Raw genomic sequence first — 21348 nt, 5'->3', positions numbered from 1 at the left:
TAATATATCTAACAACAGTCAATAAAAAGACATACATATCAAAGAATAATATAGTATCTACATAGTTTTCTGTTTATTTACAGGTTCACGTAACTGACATAATAATGGTGGGGTGTTTTTTTTTTCAAGTTTCAACATCGCTTTTCCCTCTACTCTCTTAAACTTTTAACATGTCTGTATCAACTCTTACATAATCACGAAAGCAGAACCCAACATATTTACATAGGTCTTCTGTTAAGTTCTACATTTTGTTTTTACATGAAAAGTTATGGAGGTGTTGACACGGTATTATCACGGATCTTGCGATGCAAACACGGAGGAGCCGTTCTTTACACGGTGGATGGCGTTTTGAACACGGTCCATTTCAAACCGCCAAGACCGCCACGAAAAATTAAACATGTTTAATTTTTCTGGCGGTTCTCCGCGGTTCTCCGCGGTTCTCGGGGGTTTATGGCGGATGAGTGACGGATGACCAGGGTTTGTGTACGGTGTGAACACGGTCTTTGGCGGACCACGGCGATTTGCCGAACCGCCATGAACCGCCATCTAACCGGCGATGTGTGATTGGGCAGTATAACTAGTGGGCAGTATGACTCGTGAACTGTATGACTCATGGGCTGTATAACTCGTGGGATGTATGACTCGTGGATGTCAAACTCATGACCATGTGCACCGATAAGGATCTGTTGTTCTCGAGTTATATGGAGACGAGCTACTCGACAGGCCCTACGTATTGCCAAAGAAAATTTTCAGACTTACGTGATCCCGATAGCTAATGAAAAAAAAAAGGAAAAAAACAAACAAACAAAACCGGGGCACATTACAATGGCACAAAGTGTCAGCTAAATATTTCAAAATCTGAGGGAAATGATTGTATACACGTGAGCTACTCCTCAATGAACACAGTTATGTCAATTGGCATTTCAAGAAAAAAAAAGACAGCCATTATTGAATTAAGACGATAAATGATCAAATTTACAAGATTAACTTCAATCAATATTCTTTCGCAGTGATGACTTCATCAAAATTAAAAATCATTAAATAACTTGTCTAGAAAAATTAGTTATCTATAACACACTGAGATCTGGATGAGAATATAACAAGGATAAGTGAGATGATACGCTGAAATAAATTTGAAATAAACATCGATTACGTAAATTGGAAACTTCACATTTTTATTTCATACAGGGATTTTGTTCCATCACTTTGCACTCGCTGTGAAATGTAACAAAGCAATTGTGACATCACAAAGCAAACGTGACATTGAAGAGGCGGATCCAGGAATTCCGCAAAGAGGGGGCACGTTTACAAAATTAAAGGGGGGCGCACGCACCCCTCCCCCATTTTTTCTTTTTATTTCTTTTGTTCAATAAAAAATATAAAAAAAAGGGGGGGGGGGAGGTGTGCACCCGGTGCGGTCCTCCCTGGATACACCACTGCATTGTGTCCTGCTTTGGTCACTATCATTAGAATCTCGCCACAACGCATCCACCACAGTAAGGACTTCTCTCCTCATAATTTCCCCTTTCTTTTGTTTGCATGTTTGATCGAAAGTATATTAAATTGAAATAATCTGCCTAAATAATTCGAGTTTCCGATGCTCACAAAAGTACCATAATAGTTTTTAGTTGTTGTTTTTTGCCTTTGTTTTTTGCTTGGGTTCTTTTTTGTGTTTTTTGTTTTGTTTGTTTGCTTGTTTTTTCCCCACTGGGATACTTATTATTCTTCATCAAACATATATTCCTCGGAACACATAATACATCATAATATTTCAAAAAATATATATTTTGAAAAACAACCAATAAAGTACCGTGACTCAGACCATCATATTATAATACATATCAAGAAAACATGTGTCTAAACAGACGCCATTTTTTCTGACACACTTGCAACTTATGTTTATTTCTTGCAATAAATTTTTCTTTATCATGATATTCCCTTATACTAGTACTATCTTTACATTTGAAAATCAAAACGAGGTATTATTCTTTTTATTTTACAATCATAAATTTCATATCTCACAAGCATAGTAATGTTATTCAATGCCGAATTGCTAATACCCCAAAACCCAATAATTTATTTTCCGTCGTGTGTTATTTTTAACCCCGCGTGTTTTGTTTTGTTTTTGTTTTTGTTTTGTTTTTGTTTTTGTTTGTTTGTTTGTTTGTTTTTTTGTTTTTTTGGCGTATTACCAGTGCTTCCTTTAGAATCGTGGTCTACTTTCAACTGATCAGCCGCTGTGGCCCCTGAAGGCTCTGCTGGCTGGCAGCACAGAATAGATGTAAGAGTTCTGTGGCTGGCAGAGCCTTCTGGCCGCTGCTGCTGCTGGGAGAATCTCGCGCGCCCACTACGATGGACTGCATGTATTCCCATGAAGATGGCGGCCTCCACGAGACATTTGTGGTTCCAAATTCATCGACGTCGTTTACCGTTTCTGTCTCGGCTTGGGGCTTCGTATTTTTCCTCAAGTAGCACTGAGGTAAGGTCATACGAATTTCTTGTACTTATGAAGTCAAACATAGGAAATATGTCACTGTACAGAAGTATTTCAAATGATCGGTAGATCCGATTCAAGGACCTTGGACTTACACAGTGAGGGTATTTAGGTCTTTAATTTAGAAACTTGACTGAAACCAGAAAGAGAAAGATCGGTCTGTATCTGGTCGTCGCGTCGGGGATATGTTCCGCGGAGACTACGGCTAGCTTCACGGAATCCCTTCGGAGGAGAGCCGTAAGTGTGGAAAAAAAATCCTCCAGCTGTCTAGATGGATTTTCTTTTTAGTTCTAGCTAACCTAGGCCTATTTAGGCTGTCTAGAAAACTTTCGATGCAACAATGAAGAAACGATACGCAAAAACGAGTATATGGGACTATGGATATTAAGCACTGGCAGGGGCGTTTAGCGTTTCTTATTTGGCAGTGTACAACCACGAGCGGGTGTCTTTACCATCCAGCCACACGAGTGTGGTTGTAGCCATGACCCGAGTGCCTGGATACAGCCATACTCGTGTGTAATGACTAATGTACATAGCCACGTGCCACACACACGGAGAACTCACAAGAAGCTTCTTTTTTTGCGTAGCGGGGAACACGCTGTGTGAGCCGCATCAACACGCCAATGCGCGATGAACCTACCTCCTCTAATTTCATTTAGAGTCTAGGTGCTAATATTCCGACAAATTTACTTTTTTTTTTCCATTTTGAACTTTATTTTCATTTTCTTTATTTGATAAGATGAATTTAAAATCAGTAGCAAAGTTACAATTGATTTTGCACTTTGATTTGTGATTGATCATTTTATTCATAATTATACATCGCATCGTTATTGAGACTTCACCTTCGTTCTGTTCGTTCAGGTACTTGCAAATCGTGCACCTAGCGTACACAGGCAGCCGGCGTGCGGCTCCCTGCTGGGGCGGGCGACGGCACAACTGCACTGGGTAGGCTGCAGCTGGGCTGAGCGATCGCTAGCACCTGAGTTGAAGTCACAATGTAGGGTCTATCCTACCACCAGCAGTCTAGCGATGTCAATCCGAAGTCCCCCAATTTAGCGGCAGTTGTAACTTTGCTATTAATTGTAAACCCACCGTATCAAGCAAACACAATTAGAACGGAGTGAAAAAAATATATTGGTAAGAAACAATATTAAGAAGGTATGAAAATTAGGTTACTTTCATTGCTTTGCGAGCAAGCTGGTACCTGGTTGTGTGGTGCTTGTGCTTGACACGCACGCACGGTGTTCAGCTTCTTCTCCGTGTCTGTGGTTATGTACATTACACACGAGTGCGGCTGTATCCAGCGACTAGGGCCATGGCTACAACCACACTCGTGTGTGGCTGGATGGTAAAGACACATGCGTGTGGTTGTATACACTGCCTTCTTTTTAATGACTTTAAAAAAAAGGAAGAAAGAAAGGAAATACAAACATTGTTGTGTCAGGAAGCTCGGTAGTTCTTTAAACTGTTACTCATTGTCTTTCCACACGGTCCTGGTACCTGTGTGGCTGTAACATGTAACTTGTAACTAAGCCTAGTTAGACTCCCTAAAATACTGCTGACTACCACGACTACTGCCATGCCATCTCATCTGTCAAGGTCTTTGCAAACAGCAGATGCAGATGTGTTGTATTTAGTCAGGGTCATGTTTGCTCAAGAGTGAGAGAGAAAAGAAACAACAAACCTATAAATTTGTCTTGATCTTAAAGGACTAGTTCACCTTCGTATACATGTGAATCGAGAGAATGCAATAATATTATTAAAAGTAGTACACACCACTAAAGCTTGAAAGGAATGAGGAAAAGCAAGCAATCCATTCAACATGACAATAGTTATAAATGTTTGTAGCTTCAGCAATTTGCAAGTTTTCGTTTCAGAGTGGAAAAACCCTTAAATGCAGCCGCAAACCGGGACACTTACTCTATGTCAGTGACAAATAGGGGGAATGGTTGCTTTTTTTCAAAAATCAAGTTTTGTGAAAGTGTCTGCAGATTTTTCTTTGTATTGTTCTTTATCCATCTTCCATCATATAGTCTAGCCATTCCATATTCATTATGCCATCCTTGTCACATCATACTACATTGCAAACAAATACAGAAGTTGAAACATAATGTAAATTTTGTAGTCTTTTTTTAATTTTGCCTGGGTCTAGTGCAGTCTATGTCACTAATGGTGTGCTATAAATGTGCAAAACTGCTGGTGCAAAAGAGGTAATTGAATCTTGTAATAACCATACGAATACACTTCACCATAGGTTCTTAGAGATTTCTCCACCACAAATTGATGACCAGAGGTGCTCAGTCTAAAAGACAAAGGTTGCGTTTATCATCTTTCCCACATATGAAACATGTTTCAGTGCCCACTATCAAAACGCATTTGCAAAGGCCTTTCTAATCGCTCTTCTTGAGTTGTTGCATTTATCATCTCTGTCGCAAGTTGAGATAAAGGCAGCTCCACTGTGCTGTCTAACCAAGGGGCAGAGGTCGTGTAGTTGGCATGGGCAAGTCTGAGCTATTAACTCATTTCAAAACGACTTAGAGTTTGTCATCACCATCGAAATTTGTTTATGGTTCAAAGACATTTCAGATTGCAGTTTTTACAGCATTCCAGAAAATGTTTCTAACCCCATAAGGAAAACAGCTTTGCATTTATCATAATTGGTAAAAATCTCCCTGAAAGTTGTATTAAAACCTTCATTTTATGCCAAAAGTGAGTTGATAAACGCACCCAAAGACTGATTGATCTAGACCCATTGTGCACAAATGTTTGTTGTTGTTCTACATTGTTGCATTCATTTCAGTCATTGAGGCAACAGCTGAACAGACTCAAGGCTGATTGTAGGTACCTGTCTCATGGCTTCTGCTTTGGCAACAAGTCTACAATAACTGCAAAATCTCTTTATGAAACAGGCTGTAGTTCACGAAGCTTGTTGCAAAATATCCATGGTTATCTAAATGCTCAAGTGACCAAGATCTGAGCATATCATTCCCTATTCCAGCAGACTGGAGTTGTAGTTGGCATCTATGAACGTGAAGATGAGTCAACAGAGGGTGCTGTCTTCACACCTGAGGCAACTAAAATAAATGAGAGGACAAGTGGGAAACTGGATGACTTAGTCACCAGGTAAGTGCCTAAGGTAGTCAGCAATCGGTGGGCCAAAACTTTTGCTGGACAAGACGTTACCATCCATATTTGAATCTATAAGACCTACCCTTTAGGTAGGTGACAAGGTAGGAAAGTGACATATAGATTTCTTTTGAGCCAATAGACCTAGCCCATATTACAGGTTACCACTATGTTAACATCTACTGAAGCAAACCACTAGTTCTGTTTAAAAAAAAAAGAAGAAAAAGATAGATTAACATGATAAAGGAGGTCTTAAAAACAAATTGAATGAAATAAGTTTGATAAACTAAAAAAATAGAAGACTAGATGCTGCAGATTCATTATCTTGCCTTGTGAAAAAGGATGCAAAAAATCTGTCATGTTAACTTCAGTCCTGTATCTTGCACAAAGGTAACAAAGAAAGGTGCAGATGAAGGGAAGAAGAAGATGTTGATAAAGAAGAAAGAAAGCATAAAGAAGAGAATCTTTTCTCTTTGAAACTTACAGGGTACTTCATGTCTGTATCCCTCATGAATGAGCAGATGAAAAGGAGAGCATTTTAATATTGATGTGCCAGTATACATGTAATGTCTACGCTCTCAGCATGCCTTTTATACTGATGAAAAACAATCACAACAACAACAACCAAAGCAGAAAAGGAAACTTTCAGGATCTTATTTTGTAGTCTCACAAAAGTGATAACAGATTTGTGACTGTTAGACATATGTTTCTAGGGCAAATATCTGTGTACACATGCTTTTTACTCAAGTAGATATATGTATACTGTTAAAGTGGATATTTTTGCGCGACTAATTTTTTGCGCTTGGCCAGGTAAGAAGAGTTTCGCGTGTTTTTAATTCCGCGGAATCAAGACATCAGCTACTGGAACATATGGCATGCAAAAATATTCACATGATTTTATTTTCGCGCTAGCATCTGGTTGCGCAAAATGCATGAAAATTTCAACACCACAAAAATTTCCACTTTTACAGTGTGTCAGTGTACTACAAAGTATGTACAGACCACTAATTGGCAACTCTGTGTGATCTAGGTGTCAAGTAGCTCTTCATTCAGCTGTACACATAATTTTCTTTTTCTTTTTTTCCTGAGAAAATTTTTCTTCCGATCTGTACTTGGTATGTAATTGGAGTTGGTCAATAGCGCAATCAGGGTATGCAATTGTGTAACAGGGCAAAAATGAAAAAACTTGGTGAAAATGCTTTTTTTGTTGTTTATTGTAGCAGAGTGTTCAAAGTTTCATTTCATGTAAAGAAAGAGTCAAAATTTTGCATTAAACTGTGCATAAATTAGCATTTAAATTAGGGGTGTCGAATTACATTGAAATGACTAATATATTGGAAAAATTCATAAAAAAAAAAGGAGAATGTTTTTTTCATCTGATATTGCTGTTAGATATTCCTTATAAATATCCCTTTCATTCACCACCAGCACATAGCCATGACATATCACAAAATATGAATGAATTTCATATTTTCACTTCTCAAAATGGATGATCAATTTTGTAGGCATTATTTTGAATTCAAATAAAACCACTTTTACATATTTTATCATATTTCACTTTTGCCAAAGAATGAAGAGGCAAAACTTTCAGGAATAGGTAACAGACATATAGTGGCCATTATTACAAATTTTTATGAAATTAGGGCTGGTACTTTGGAAGATATTATATTTTTCATCAAAAAAAATTATCTGTACAGTTGACCTTGAATGTGCGCACAGTGTTTGGATTAATTCTCATATTTGTAAACACAGATAGAAGAATGAATGTGAGATTTATGATGACTTGAGTTGATATCCAAGCTGTGACACTCAAACAATGACATATTAAGCCAAAATACTATGTTTTTGCTTATGATATCTTTAGAAATTGAACAAGCATTGAAATATGAACACTGAACACTTATCATATGACCTTCATGCAGTGTAACATGGGCGTGTATCACACTTTTTTATGCTCAGCAATTTGTAAAAATATAAAAAAATAAGTTCCTATTGCTCAAATTTGCTAAAATTTTCACACAATAGATTTCTACATATGTACAATTCATGGTTAAAAAAACAAGGATATTCAGTAAGGGGAAAAGATTCTTTAAAGTGGTCAAATTAGGATATACCTCACTGAAAATACTGAAAAACGGCTGCACTTATTTTACTCAGCATTTGAAAATGGCTCAAAACTCAAAACTGGCTGAACATTTATTGGCAAACAGCGCACCATATTCAATGTGTCTTCAGTACTTTCAGGAAAAGCAGAAAAATAAGCTGTTTCTCCATGTATAACAGTTAGCTGTACAGCATGGGTTAAAAGGTCACAATGTCACAAAAATAAGCCAGCATTACACTCCTACCAGGATGGGACTTCAGACCTTATAACTTTCTCCAGCTGAAAGAACCACTGTTTTTTATTGCATGCAAGCAATGCCAGGAAAAAATCCATTAATTTGATACCAAACACATAGGGGTAGACTTAAAATATGGACCTCAAATCTTGATTTTACGTAAGTTGTAAAACGCTTTTTTTGACGCATTACGTGGGTTTTGGGGGACTTTTTGGTAATTAATCTTTAATGATTAACAGTAAATGAGAAGAAATTAGCTATTGTCTTACCACATGTGATTACTGATGTCTTAGCATGCTGCATGTGAATTTTTAAATCAGTTGGTGCATTCTTTTAGAAGTTACAATTTTTTAAAGTGAGAAAGTCATGATTGCATACCCTGATTGTGCTTATCACCTGTATATGTTACTGTATGTCCTCTTCAGCTGATAAGTAGAAAAAAAAGTGAAAAAAAGAAAATAAATGAATTTTTAGCTGCTTAATATCTAGATCTCACAAAGTTGCTTTTTTGTCTTACAACACTCTCTGAACTTTAACAATTCATGAATGTAATATTTGTCCTTTTTCCCCCAAACTTTTGTCAGTGATTGACTTCTCTGATTTTTATGTTTTTATTAAAAAGCAAAATGATATCAAGATGGAATTTCCCTTTAAATCTGATTGAAGCCTATAGATTCCTGCCAATTTGCAGAGATGTCTCCTTGGAAATGATTTCTGCATCATGCCCTTGTTCAACTTGTACAACTTTTCCCTCTTGCTTCTTCAGATTCTGTCCAAACTTGAAGAAAGGAAAAGGCAGAGTGTTCTACGATATAAACCAGGTGAAAATTAGAGCATCATAAGGGATTTACCGACATTGCTGTTCCTTGATTTGGACTATTATGTAAATGACTAAGAGACTATTGAATATGAAAATGAGTATATACCTTCTTGGTAGTCAGTACACTGTAATTGATTCTGGAGAAATTCCGTAACATAGCCATCAAAATTATCTCCAAGGGTTCAAGACTCAAAAACTTTGAACTTGCAAGTTGAATACCTGACAGTGTTCCATTCTTTATGCAATGACGTTCCCAGCTATTAAGACAATTAAGCAGTTGGGTTTATGTCTGATTACACTTCACACGTAACCAGGAAACTCAAATTCAAGCTCACAGAAATTGCAGTGTATTATTGAAGCCACCTGCGACAAACAACTGTATTTGTACAGCAGCAAAGTTTCTTTAAATAAAGTAGTTTCCTTTTTATTGCCTTGGACAATTTTTCTCATTCGTTGAACCATCAATAAAAAAAAATGGAGTGTAGTAAAATATTGCTGAGACTTCCATTCCTTATCATGGAAAAATGCCAAGATGTTGTCACTCTTTATTCAAGGTCAGAACATTCATAGCACAAGGACACACATCATTTATGATCCTCTCACAAATTTTTACTGTCTTCCTGTCAACAAATGTCTTGTGTAAATGTCACAGTAGGAATGATGTGAGTTTATTTTTCTGTAATCTTTGAATAGCAAGTTGCATACAGTACCAGGAAAATTATGCCATTCAGGTTATGATGATCAAATGAATGGTGTAATAGTTCAGTTTGTATGTTATGCTGGGTTCTCACTGTCATGCGATCCGGTACTCACTCCATAATTGGCTATCAGTAGCTAATCATGGAATTGTTCTTTATGTCTGTATCACAATTTGTGCCATGATTGAAATCATGGAGTAATGTAAGTGATCTTATCAGATCTTATCGGATATTGAAGTCAGTCATGGCAATCATGTTGCTCATAGACTGTTGATCCATTTAAGATTTTCCTATGATCAATGTGACTGCCATGTCTGACCTCAAGATCAGTATGATTACTCCATGATTCAGACCATGATTTCAATGATGGCACAAATTGTGATAGACATAAATAAAAAAACAAACTACTGAATGGGCAATAGTGGTGTGCGTAGCGGATCGCATAGTGGTGGGAACCCAGCATTTTGGAAACTGCATTCGTGTGTGGTCAGTTATAAGTGAGACACTGGAAATGATTGAACATGCAGGAGTTCAGCAGTGTAGCAGTGGTGGGTCTGGGCAAGAAATCTGCCGGCCACAATGAGCTGGAGGTGTTGGACGAAGGCAGGGAGAATGTACGTGCCGCCGTGGCAACGGGAGTGAAGCAGCTGAGGGAAGTGGGCTGCAAGACTGTAGCTGTTGATCCGTGCAATGATGCTGAAGGTGAAGAAGATGGACATTTTATAGAGAAACATTTAATAATAAATCCAGTGCTATGATTATAATTATGAATTACTGACAGTAGCAGTTGTGGATTGTATATCATATGATGGTGACAATGGAAGAGATAGAGGAGAATGAGAAACTAAAGGAGAATTCCATGGCAGGGTTTTAAAAGCCCAACAGTGGAAATAGAATCAAAATCAGATAAAATCAGGAAAGTTTAATATAAAATTGTGAGGTGATGACATCAATGGTTCACTCATTGGCGCATATTCATATCAACTGCTCGAGGAATTGTTTTGCAGAAAAAAAAAATGCTCATCTTTATCACGTAACTTCCTTATATTTCATCCGATTGTGATAAAAATTGTCATGGTTGTGATGGAAAATTGCCTTCCTTTGTTTTTTTTTTCATCAAAATATCGTTGGTTTAAAATTGTCCTTTAAGATATGAGCAGCTACAAGCAGTCCCCATGTCATTATCCTCGTGGCAATAATGAAAATAGACTGAGCGACAGCATCAACAAATGTTAAAGTTCAAACTGTAGCGAAAGTTACGGTAATTGCGGTCTTACTGTCCTCTTTCTAGTACCTGGCAGATCTCGGTACCATTTTATTACAGTATGCAATAAGAAAGTACTATTTCTACTCTTCACTTTAATAGTTTCACCTCAATTCCATTAAATCCAAATTACTTCAGTTCGTTGATTGTATGAATTGCAGCTGCCGCTGAGGGATGTCTTCTCTCCCTCTTTGAATATGACGACCTGAAGGCCGAAGCCAGCAGGAAACCCAAGCTCAAAGTTTTACCTCTGAACCAAGCAAACAGGTATTACAGAAAATTAAGTCCCCTTTGCAGATTGCTGCATTTCTCCCTAACTCTGATTCTGAACCTTTCTCTCCCAAACACATTTGTTGTTGAATTGATAAATTTTGAATCAATTTCAGTTAATGTCATAGTGATAGGACTAGATTAAAGTGATCTATCATGACTAAACTTGATTGAGACATGTTCTTTGTGGTTTTCTGTTCAATCATGCACTTTTAGAAAGTCAGTCTGTTAAAACTTTGGAGTGATGAATGATTCAAGTGAATATTGTCTCTTCGGTGACTGACAAGACCTTGTATCTCTAATTTTGGTTAAAATGACTTTCTTGGATTAATTGTCAAATAATCAGTTAAGTGATATCCTGTCCAAATCCTAGCTGTCTTACCCCCCCCCCCCCCCCCAAAAAAAAAAAAAAAAAAAAAAAAATGAAGACATCACAGTGTGTCAAATGAAAGGCTCTCCCATTTTATATAGTTCTTTGGCTTGCAAGTTTTTTGCTGCCCTGAACATTTGACATTTTGTATATACGAGAATATGTATTGTTGAAAAATGTGTGTTCAATTGGTCATAAAGTGAACATCTGTGCATGTCAGCATTCAGTCAATATGGCAGTTCATGTGGTTTGTATCTATCCTTAAGGGCAAAACAATTTAATTGAAGATCAAGAGAAGATTCATATTTAACTTTCTCCCCTTTGGACAATATGCAGTACATCTTGGTCGACATGGTTGTGTGTCATTGATTAGTGGTATATGATACAGTATGTAATGATGTAAGACCACTATGATATATGTAAATCTAAATATGTATTGGACATGCAGTACATATGAAATATGTAATGTAAGTCAAATTTCATACATCCACTTAAAGGGATGGTATAATATTGGTGGAGATGAAGATTGGGCTTTAAACTTTTTGCTAGATACCAAGAAATCACTAATGAAATACTACAGAGCATATCACTCTAAGAGGAATTCAAAAATTGTTTGATGAAAATCTGTTTTGGAATGGCTGAGACATCTAAAAACAAAGTAAAACAAAGCGATCTTAATAAAAGGTGGGTCCCACCTTTTATTAGGCTTTCTCTGTTTTGGGTATCTCAGCCATTTCAAAACCAATTTTCATCAAATTGACTTTGACTTCCTTTTGGAACTACATGCTCTTTCATATTTCATAATGGTTTCTCATTATCTCACCCAAAAGTGTTAGGAACTTGAGGTTAGGTCTCTACCAAGACTGTACGATCCCTTTAAATGCTTACCATGTGCAATGTGTATATATTCTGTCTGCTGTGCAGGGCTCAACAATAGCGATGGCTTGGTTACCTGGGGCCGCAATGATGTAGAAATTGATCTTGGGAGACCAAATTTAGAAATCTTCTATCTTTTGGTGGCCAGAGTGGGTCATTAGCATCTAAAGTAGATTGTTCATTTTGTTTTTATTTTGTTCTATTAACAGAATATTTCATTTGGTGAAAGATGAAATTATTGATCCACATTGAATGGATCATGTCATCTTTCACCTCATGAAATATTCTGTCCTTTGCACTCATAAACAATCATTATTTGTATATTGTTCGCAGTTCGGATTGCCAAAATCAGTGGAAGAGGGGAGAAGTTCTTGCCAGCGCTCAGAACTTTGCTCGCACCTTGATGGAGATGCCAGCGAACAAGCTGACCCCGACGACCTTCTCGGAGATCGCGCACAACAAGAGACAGCACACAGAGTTGCAGCTGACAATCAAGGCCCAGTATGTTCGATGAGGGAACAATATTGAGTTCGTGTTGCATGCCATCTTATGTGGGGGTGGATGGCAATGTATTCTCAAAATCACTGACAACAAAAAGACTTTGAGGTTGGCATGAGAAAAAAGCAGCATCATAAAAGCTGTATACTAGATTCGCTATTTATGATGTTGCTAAAAAAGGAAACTTAGAACATTTAATGAATAGTCTTGATATGTGCATTTGTGATGTAAAGCATCCCACATTTAGTTGGCAGAAGTTCATTTCTAAGAGCAAATATACAATCGACATCTGTCTTCATGGTGTCTGTAGCAAATACATACTGATAGTGAAGTCTGACTGTCCCATGGGCCACATGTTTACACACAATGTCAATAGGATTTTAGGTTTGTGGCCTTCAGAGGGTTTATAGTACTCCATGTACATTTCATAATCAATGTACTTGAAGCATACTGTATACTGTAGTCTTGATTATATAGATCCACAAATAGGTGAACCACCAATAGAATATGTGAGCCGAGAAACGCCGAGGACTGCAACGCTGTATTGCTGAAACTTTTGTCATTGTCACATTGTACCATAGTTCCAGAAAGTGGGCGGCAGACATGAAGATGGGTGCATTTCTGGGTGTGGCCAAGGGGTCGGAAGAGGCACCCATCTTCCTGGAGGTGAGGTACAACGGAGCACTCCCGAACCTGGACCCCCTGGTACTGGTTGGCAAGGGAGTTACGTTTGACAGGTGAGAGTGTTTGCACAGGTCTACATAGCATACACCTTGAACTATTCACATCACAGCTTTATCTCCTTCAACACCCACTGAGATGGAATAACGATGAGATGTTTAAAAACTTTAACAATCTCTCAGAATGCTGTAAGTGTTTGTGAATGTGAGTGTGTTTGTATGTGTTTGTAACTTCGCAATCACAGACAGAGTGGAGTGTGAGGGTATGTCAGAAGAGTTGTTGCCATAATAAATACATTTCAGCAGGGATACATTTGAAGAGTAAACTTCTCCAACAGTTCAGATTTTGCCATTAATAGCTTGAGTGCGGATACTTGTATGTGCCAGCAAATGAGTTCACCAATATCCCATGTCTTGCACAGAGCTGGAATCTTCACTTTACCCTCCCAAATCATTTTGTTTTGGTAGCATTATTGAAGCTGTAGAATCTTTTGCAGTGTCGGATCCAGAGGGGGGCGCAACCGGCGCATGCCCCCCCCCCTTTAATTTTCGTTAAAAACAAAGAAAATAAAAAGAAAAAAAATGAAATGAAACCCGGAAGTGGCACCAGAAATATTAGTCACGCCCCCCCCCCCCCCCCCTTTACAGAATTCCTGGATCCGCCCCTGTTTTGTTCCTACACCCAAGTTCTCCTCGAATGGACCAAGAATCAGGATTGTCGTGTGAATCACCACCTCCCCCTTGTCTGATGGCAGGGCGAATGGTGGAAGGTTTTGAATTTATAATGTCTCCTCCCCTTTCCTCCAGTGGTGGTATCTCCATCAAGCCATCAGCCAACATGGACATGATGCGGGGCGACATGGGCGGAGCGGCCAATGTGACTGCAGCCATGTTTGCCATAGCAACCCTGGAACTCCCCGTCAACGTGGTGGGACTGATCCCGCTGTGTGAGAACATGCCCAGCGGCTCGGCCGTCAAACCTGGGGACGTCCTAACAGCTATGAATGGAAAGACAATACAGGTTAGCACATACTTTGAACATTGGCTTTTGCTGAGGAATGTTTCTGCGTGGTTGTATTGGCAGTAGAATAGCCATGATGTGAATTTCATTGCATTGCTGCGGATGATAAGCATTGTGCCCTCCTTGCCGCAGATGTGAAATCAGTGAATAAAATGGACACACATGCACATTTCATAGAAAGTGCAAGAGGTTTGAATGTAATGAACATTTTCCATGAGTTTGAAGTAATGAATAGTGTTCCCAGTCTTTAAGCCTCTTTCAACCTTGTTAAAGTTGATGCAGTATGTTTAATGCTGATGCATTTTGCTTCCTAGAGATGCTTTGTATGCAGGGTGGGTTATTGAATGGGCAGTTCAATGTGGGATAGTGTGTCAAAGAAGAACAGATGAATATTTTGCTTGTGTGAATGATTGCTTGTTTGTTGTATTTTACCTTCCTCCTCTTTTTCCAAGAAATTTTTATTGTATTGTCACAAGTGACATCATGGAGATCAGGATCATAGAACTCCGCACTACTTGTGTAATATCAGTTGATCCAATGCATTTCTGTGAGGACGTATACTGGTAACTGTTGGGTCTCTGATCCTTCACCAAAGAAAAAAAAAATGGAGAAAAAAAAGGATGAATTAGAAGTTGCTTGACATCTGCCAAAAATGCTCCCACCTGCAAAGTTTAAAGGACAACTCTCAAGGAATGTTATATTCAAGTACTGGATAATAATTCAAGCCAGTTTCATTCAAAGTCAATTCAAATTTTCAACAAACTTTTAATGAGGTATGTAAATGAGATGACAATGCAAAGAATTAAATTTGCAATAATTTTTTGCCATAACCATGAAATTATACATTAAAAAAACAACAAAAAGTAGAGCTATCACCAATCAGTTGAACAGTGATTGTAGACAACACATAGGTTTTGAACAATCCCTTGCGGAATCATTGGTATTTGAACTGGTAGTGGTGTACACCACATATTTCCCATTACCTCTTATACGGTTTGATTTTTCATAGGTTGACAACACAGATGCTGAGGGGAGGTTACTACTGGCCGACGCCCTGTGCTACGCTACCACCAGCTTCAAACCCACTGTGGTAGTGGATGTAGCCACTCTGACCGGTGAGCATTTCTTACTTCCTGACATTCATTACCTGTGGATGGAGTAATTGTAGCCAGCTGTATGCACTGGACTGCTCACAAGGACGTCCATCTATTCCATTCGAACAGAGGCCATTTTCATGCGAGCGGAGAGTGTTTCTTTTGAATTCACTAGAATCGTGATTCTATGACAGGAAGATATTACTCAGAGGGGTGAAGATTCAGGTGTGAGTTTCTTCAATTTGTCTCCCTCTACAAATTGGGTATTTGTTCCATGTTCATCGTGTCACTGCCAGGAACAGCCTGGTGGTAGTGTCGCTGCCCGGAAAGCAGTAGATGGCAGGTTCGAGTCCCACTGGTTCCTTTTTTTCCCGACATGTTTGTTAATTTACAGATCAGCAGTTGCGATCTTGACAAGTTTCATTTGTAGAGGAAGAAACTCTCACCTGATCATCATTCTAATATCACATTTTGGCCATGTGTATGCAAACTAGATTCACAGATGGTAATTTGACTTGCGCAATACAAATGACGGTCCAGAGGTGTTTTCCTTTGACGATTTTCTCGAATGACGGAAGGAAACAGTCTTGTGTTGAATGTCCTCCAAATCATGTTTTTTTTTTGTTTTTTTTGTTTTTTTTAGCTTACGGTGACCTTTCAACCACTTCAGCGAAAAAAAAAAATGTGCCCCTCAAATGCACGGTCTGCATGCAAAGCTGTGAACCTCTGCCTTATTATGAGTGCAGGAAGTAGGGCCTGGTTTTTATATTTTATCACATTTTAATACAATATGTATGAATGTTAAATTTGTGCTTGGAAGCTTTTTTACCTTTGTCTTCACGAAAGAAAGCAGTGAACACAAGAAGCAATACTGCTGTTTATAAAGTTGAAGTCTACTCATATGTACCGCTACTACTGCTCGATATCTGGTGAATATGGTGGAACAGCAAAAAGAGACATTCAGATTTACTGCTCATGTAGCGTCATTAGGTCTGCCAGAGATTGATTGATGGGTAGCCGGAAAGAGGCCACACATCCTGTCCTCAGTCTGAAATGCAAAACTGCAGAATCTGCGAAGCCTTCCTTAGTCCTATGTACAGACAATGATTCATATACTGTAATCATCCCTAATTTTGCATGATTGATTTTTCGCATTGAGCGGCTCAAAAACATATTCGGGGGGTTCTTGAATTCGTGCTGCACAATTGTCAACCCATTCAAAATATGCAGAGAAAATTGTGAGGATATTTTGGCTGGTTTTAGAATTTGCGCAAGCCAAAAGGAGCACGAAATGTGGGAAAATTAATGTACTGCAAAAATTTGTACATTTACAGTAGCGTAATTGTAATTTAGCATTGCAAATGAGTCTCTCCCCTCGTGTGAAAATGGACTGACTTATCTTACTGCATTTAGTGTTGCCTTGACTAGCAAGACTCATGCAGGCCACTGGATGTTTAGAACTGGCCATTATTTGAAGTCATTAGTTTTGATTTACAAGTCAAGTAGTATATTACATAGGAAACATGCAACATTATTGGATATGAGACATGACTGCCGTATTGCTCTTTCCCATCACACCCCAGAAGCAATGTTTCTATGGTTTGGTGCTGTATCTGTTTATTTGGATTTTTACTATTCACATTTTGGGTTTTGTAAGGTAGAGTTGATATTCTCTTTCATATCAGCCCTAGTCATTATTCATATGTTATTGCTTGCTTCTATAGCAGAATTTTCAATAGCCTTTTAATCACTACATTTAGAAGTGATGCTTGAATTGGCATTACATTTCAAGAAGATTAAATTCTTGTTTCTCTTTACAATCAACATTAAAAAAAAAAAAAAACACTTTCTGATTTCATGCAGATAAAATTGATTTAACCACTTCCAAGTCATCTTTATCCAGTATGAGATATGCATTAAAATCCAGAGTTGCTAATTCAGTGATGATAATTTCTTCAGCAAAATTTCCCAGGACTTGACGGGTGGATGCCATTTGTTCATTTTCCAGGAGCTATTGATGTTGCCTTGGGTTCGGGTGCCGCGGGAGCCTTTACCAACTCTCAGAATGTATGGAATGTTCTCCAGCAGGTGAGAGAGAAGAGAGTAGGCTGATTTAAGCAAAAATCTGGGATTTCAAGTTAGCGTTGATAGATTTAATGGTATCAAAGAAACAAAACAGACAATATTGGTAAAGTTCCATGCTCATGTTCCATCTTGGGATAGTTCCAAGGAGCTGCTAAAAGGGGTTAATACTTCAAGGTTCAAGATTTACATGCTTTCACTAGATAGTGTTGTGGATCATATTTCCATTTGTCCATTAGATAAGGTGAAAATCTTAGTGCTGTTTTGAGATACCGTCTGACAGCACAACCTCTTACAGATAGACTGCCCTTGAAATGTCTGTACATCCGCTACAGGAATGTACTTGATGGCCTGCCTACAGCTGCTGCAAGGTAAATTGTTCTTCTGTTCTCCCCAGGCCAGTATGTCAACGGGAGACCGTGTGTGGAGAATGCCTCTCTTTGAACACTATGTCAAGCAAGTCACCGACTGCCATTTAGCAGATGTGAACAACATTGGCAAGCACAGCAGGTAGGAAAAATTAACATTGCTCTGACTGGAGTGAATTTATGTATTATTACCTCTGCCAAGGGAGGAGGTTATGTTTTCATTACTGTTGGTTTGTTCGTTAGTTCGTTAGTTCGTTTGTCCATGTGCAAAGTAACTCAAAAAGTTCTGAATGGATTTGGATGAAACTTACAGGGAAGGTTGAGAATGACACAAGTAACAGATGACTAGTTTTTGATAGTGAGCCGAGAATTTTTATGGATTTTATGAAGGATTTTAGATATTTTGGCTGGTAGGGTCAGTTATGAACTTGGGAGTTCAAGCTGCATATTTTTTAGGTGTCATACGCGCACTAGAGTACATGCTCTAGTTTCTGGTCCAGGGTGAGGCGTGTCGTGCAGCTGGCATTGATGACATAACAAAAGGCTTCTATATTGGGAAATCAGGCAATTTTCAGCATGCATACGTATGGTTAGTGGTAGAAATCACTGATCTTATGGAAGAACAAGTGGGTAGAAATGAGCTGCTTGGTGGAGGTGTGTGCTCTCAGAGTGCTTCTCTGGTTTACAAATGTTTTGATATATCTACAATGAAGGGTATATGCTATGTATGTCTCAATAATGGTGATGCGTATGATACCAAAGTCTTCTGTCATTAAATCTCTTTGTCATATATGTATTGTGATTAATTTGCATGTTGCAGTTCTATTTAATAATTTTGGAGGGGTAGGTTTACCATGTAAATGGATAGTTTCAAATCGTGAAGTGATTCATGGCATAGTTTATTTTTATGATTATGATGGTTCTTTAAAGTCAGTGCCCGATAGTTTTCCATGTAGTATAAGGTAATTTACCCGGCAAAATTTATGGAGAATTTTTCTGTGTCTGCTAATTCAATAAAGAACAGTGATGACTACTGGCTTTTCAGGTGACAAACATTTGGTATAATTCAGTTGATGAGATGGAGATAACATCTGCGAAGTTTTTATTCAGTGCCTTTCTGACCTGATCATATCAGTCAAAGAAAAATGTTATTCTGCATTCAAATTGACTGTGAGGGATAAAGTAAGATTAAACTGATGAAACTGTGATAAGTTTGTGTAAATCAGACAGTGACAAGAAAGCTACTTACATGATAATGAAAGTTTCACATTTTTACAAAATGAGGTACCAGATTTTGATTGAAATCATACGTGCAAAAGTGTTGCACCTTTCCGCTCAATTGTACCCTTTATGGTTTCCTTATATTCAGAACAGTTATCTTGAACAAGGAGTGAAATTAATGTTTTAAGTGCTTCATAGCACAGTTCACAATCATTTTGCATCTGCTCACTGTGTGGTCTGTATCTGGGAGGGATTTTGGCAACGTAGTGCTGTGCTGGACATCCTAGAGTTTTTGTGTTCATTGTCTTGTTTCATGTAGATTATACAGATATATTTACTCTATACCTTTACCAATTACACTGAGAAGTGTGGGAGGAATATTGCTTTCGTGCTGTGAAGATACAAATGTGTGCAACAATATTACCAACAGTTCAGCTGAACTGTTCATGTTACATCAATCGAATAAGAACTACTATACTGTTCATATAAACACTGTGTTGACAATGCAGTGCAACTCTGAACCTCATCTGAGAGTATTGGTTAATATTGAGCTATGGTTTGGATTGAAACTGTGATATATAGAATAATCCTTGTTACAGATATGTATCACATATAAGATTATTTGATTCCATTCTAGTTCATGGGTTTCGTCTCTGTCATGTCTGCAGGCAAGGAGGGGCATGCACAGCAGCGGCGTTCCTTAAACAGTTTGTGGGTGATCATAGCTGGGCTCACCTGGACATTGCTGGAGTCATGCAGAATAAGGACGAGGTTCCTTATCTAGGCAAGGGAATGACAGGTGAGAGAGATAATCCCAAGTTTTTGTTAGTCCTCAATTTTTTTTTTTTCAACAAGGGGAATAAGATTCATCACTCTGTTGTGAGTGCTTTAGAGTGGCGGCTAGTGCTGTATTGGAGTGGCCAGTAGAGTTTGGATGGCAGGTATCAAATTTCAGCTCAAATTCCAGTGAATGTAGCAAAAACAAAGACATCTACAATATAAGCTGTATATTTCCTTTCAATCTATCAGGCAACTTACAGCTGTTGCAGCTCATTTACAAAATTGCCCTACATTGACATAGATTAGCACTGAATTAATCAGTGTTCAGTAGTAGCTATGATAAAAAGTCCAGGGCATACATACTAGGGATTCAAACTTATAATGACCTGATCCTTCTTTTTGCTGATGTAGGGAAATTTGTCAATCAGTTGCAATAGAAACAACTCGACACAAGAATTTAATTAATTTGAAGGAATTATTTGCACTTCCCACTCCATATTATAAGGATTAGAACCAGCACCAGCTGTCGAGCAGAAGCTCGGTGGTCTAGTGAATAAGATGCCTGTCCTGTGATCAGGAGGTCATAGGTTCGAATTCTGCCAGAGCATGTTTGCCCATTGCTTTTTATCATGGCTACTATGAAACACTGATTAAGTCAATGCTTATTTATGTTGAAGGAAGGCAATCTGTCAATCAGTTTGGCAATTAGGCAATCACGATCATGACGACCAAAGCAGGGTTATATATCATTTAACAACAATAATAATATGTTTTTTTTTTTCCATCCAGAGTAGCCTCTTCAGTGTTTAACCACTGCTCTGCCAGACCAGAGAGTCCTGCCTTCATTATTACCCTAGCATTGCTATGTATCCATTTATACACCTGGGTAGAGAAGGACAGGGTGGGTAAAAACATCTTGCCCAAGGATGTAGGCACCGCATGTGCTTTGAACTCAGGACCTCCAAACTCAGGACCTCCGATTAAAAGTTAGGAGTCTTATCCACTATGCCATAGTGCCCCCACTATTGGAAACAGACACATGAATATCCAGTGCTAAATATTTCCCTTTCCTATGAGACTGGATTGAGAAATTTGTGGAGAAATTAGGAAAAAAGGCTGAGAGCAGTTCAAGAGATAAATGCAGACTGACAATAGTTTAGAGTTAGGTGAAGGTTTTCAAACTGTGATGTGAGCTAAGCAGAGATAAATCTTATGATCTTGTGAGTTATGATACTCAGTATTCTTTGGCCTTGCCTCAAGTCTGTTGATCTTGTGCGTTTTTCCTCATCCACAGGTCGCCCAGTGAGGACCCTCGTGGAATTTGTGTCCAGATTTAAGCCGATGTAA

At 38.4% G+C, this 21348-nt stretch overlaps 1 protein-coding gene across 1 annotated transcript; it reads left to right on the top strand.

The window, feature by feature from the left end:
• Positions 1–2365: 2365 nt before the first annotated feature.
• Positions 2366–21348, top strand: LOC139709766 (cytosol aminopeptidase-like). The gene is made up of 13 exons (XM_071621726.1): positions 2366–2479; positions 5496–5617; positions 8726–8780; positions 10005–10179; positions 10903–11008; positions 12591–12758; positions 13337–13492; positions 14243–14456; positions 15466–15571; positions 17559–17638; positions 18030–18142; positions 19890–20020; positions 21296–21348. Exons 1-13 carry the CDS (start codon positions 2372–2374, stop codon positions 21346–21348), a joined length of 1587 nt encoding a protein of 528 aa, XP_071477827.1. The 5' UTR covers positions 2366–2371.

Source organism: Diadema antillarum, unplaced genomic scaffold (assembly GCF_040938485.1).
Source record: "Diadema antillarum isolate AM-2024a unplaced genomic scaffold, OU_Dant_1.0 seq00001469_RagTag, whole genome shotgun sequence".
NCBI lineage: Eukaryota > Metazoa > Echinodermata > Echinoidea > Diadematoida > Diadematidae > Diadema > Diadema antillarum.
This window is presented reverse-complemented; position numbering and strand designations above follow the sequence as displayed.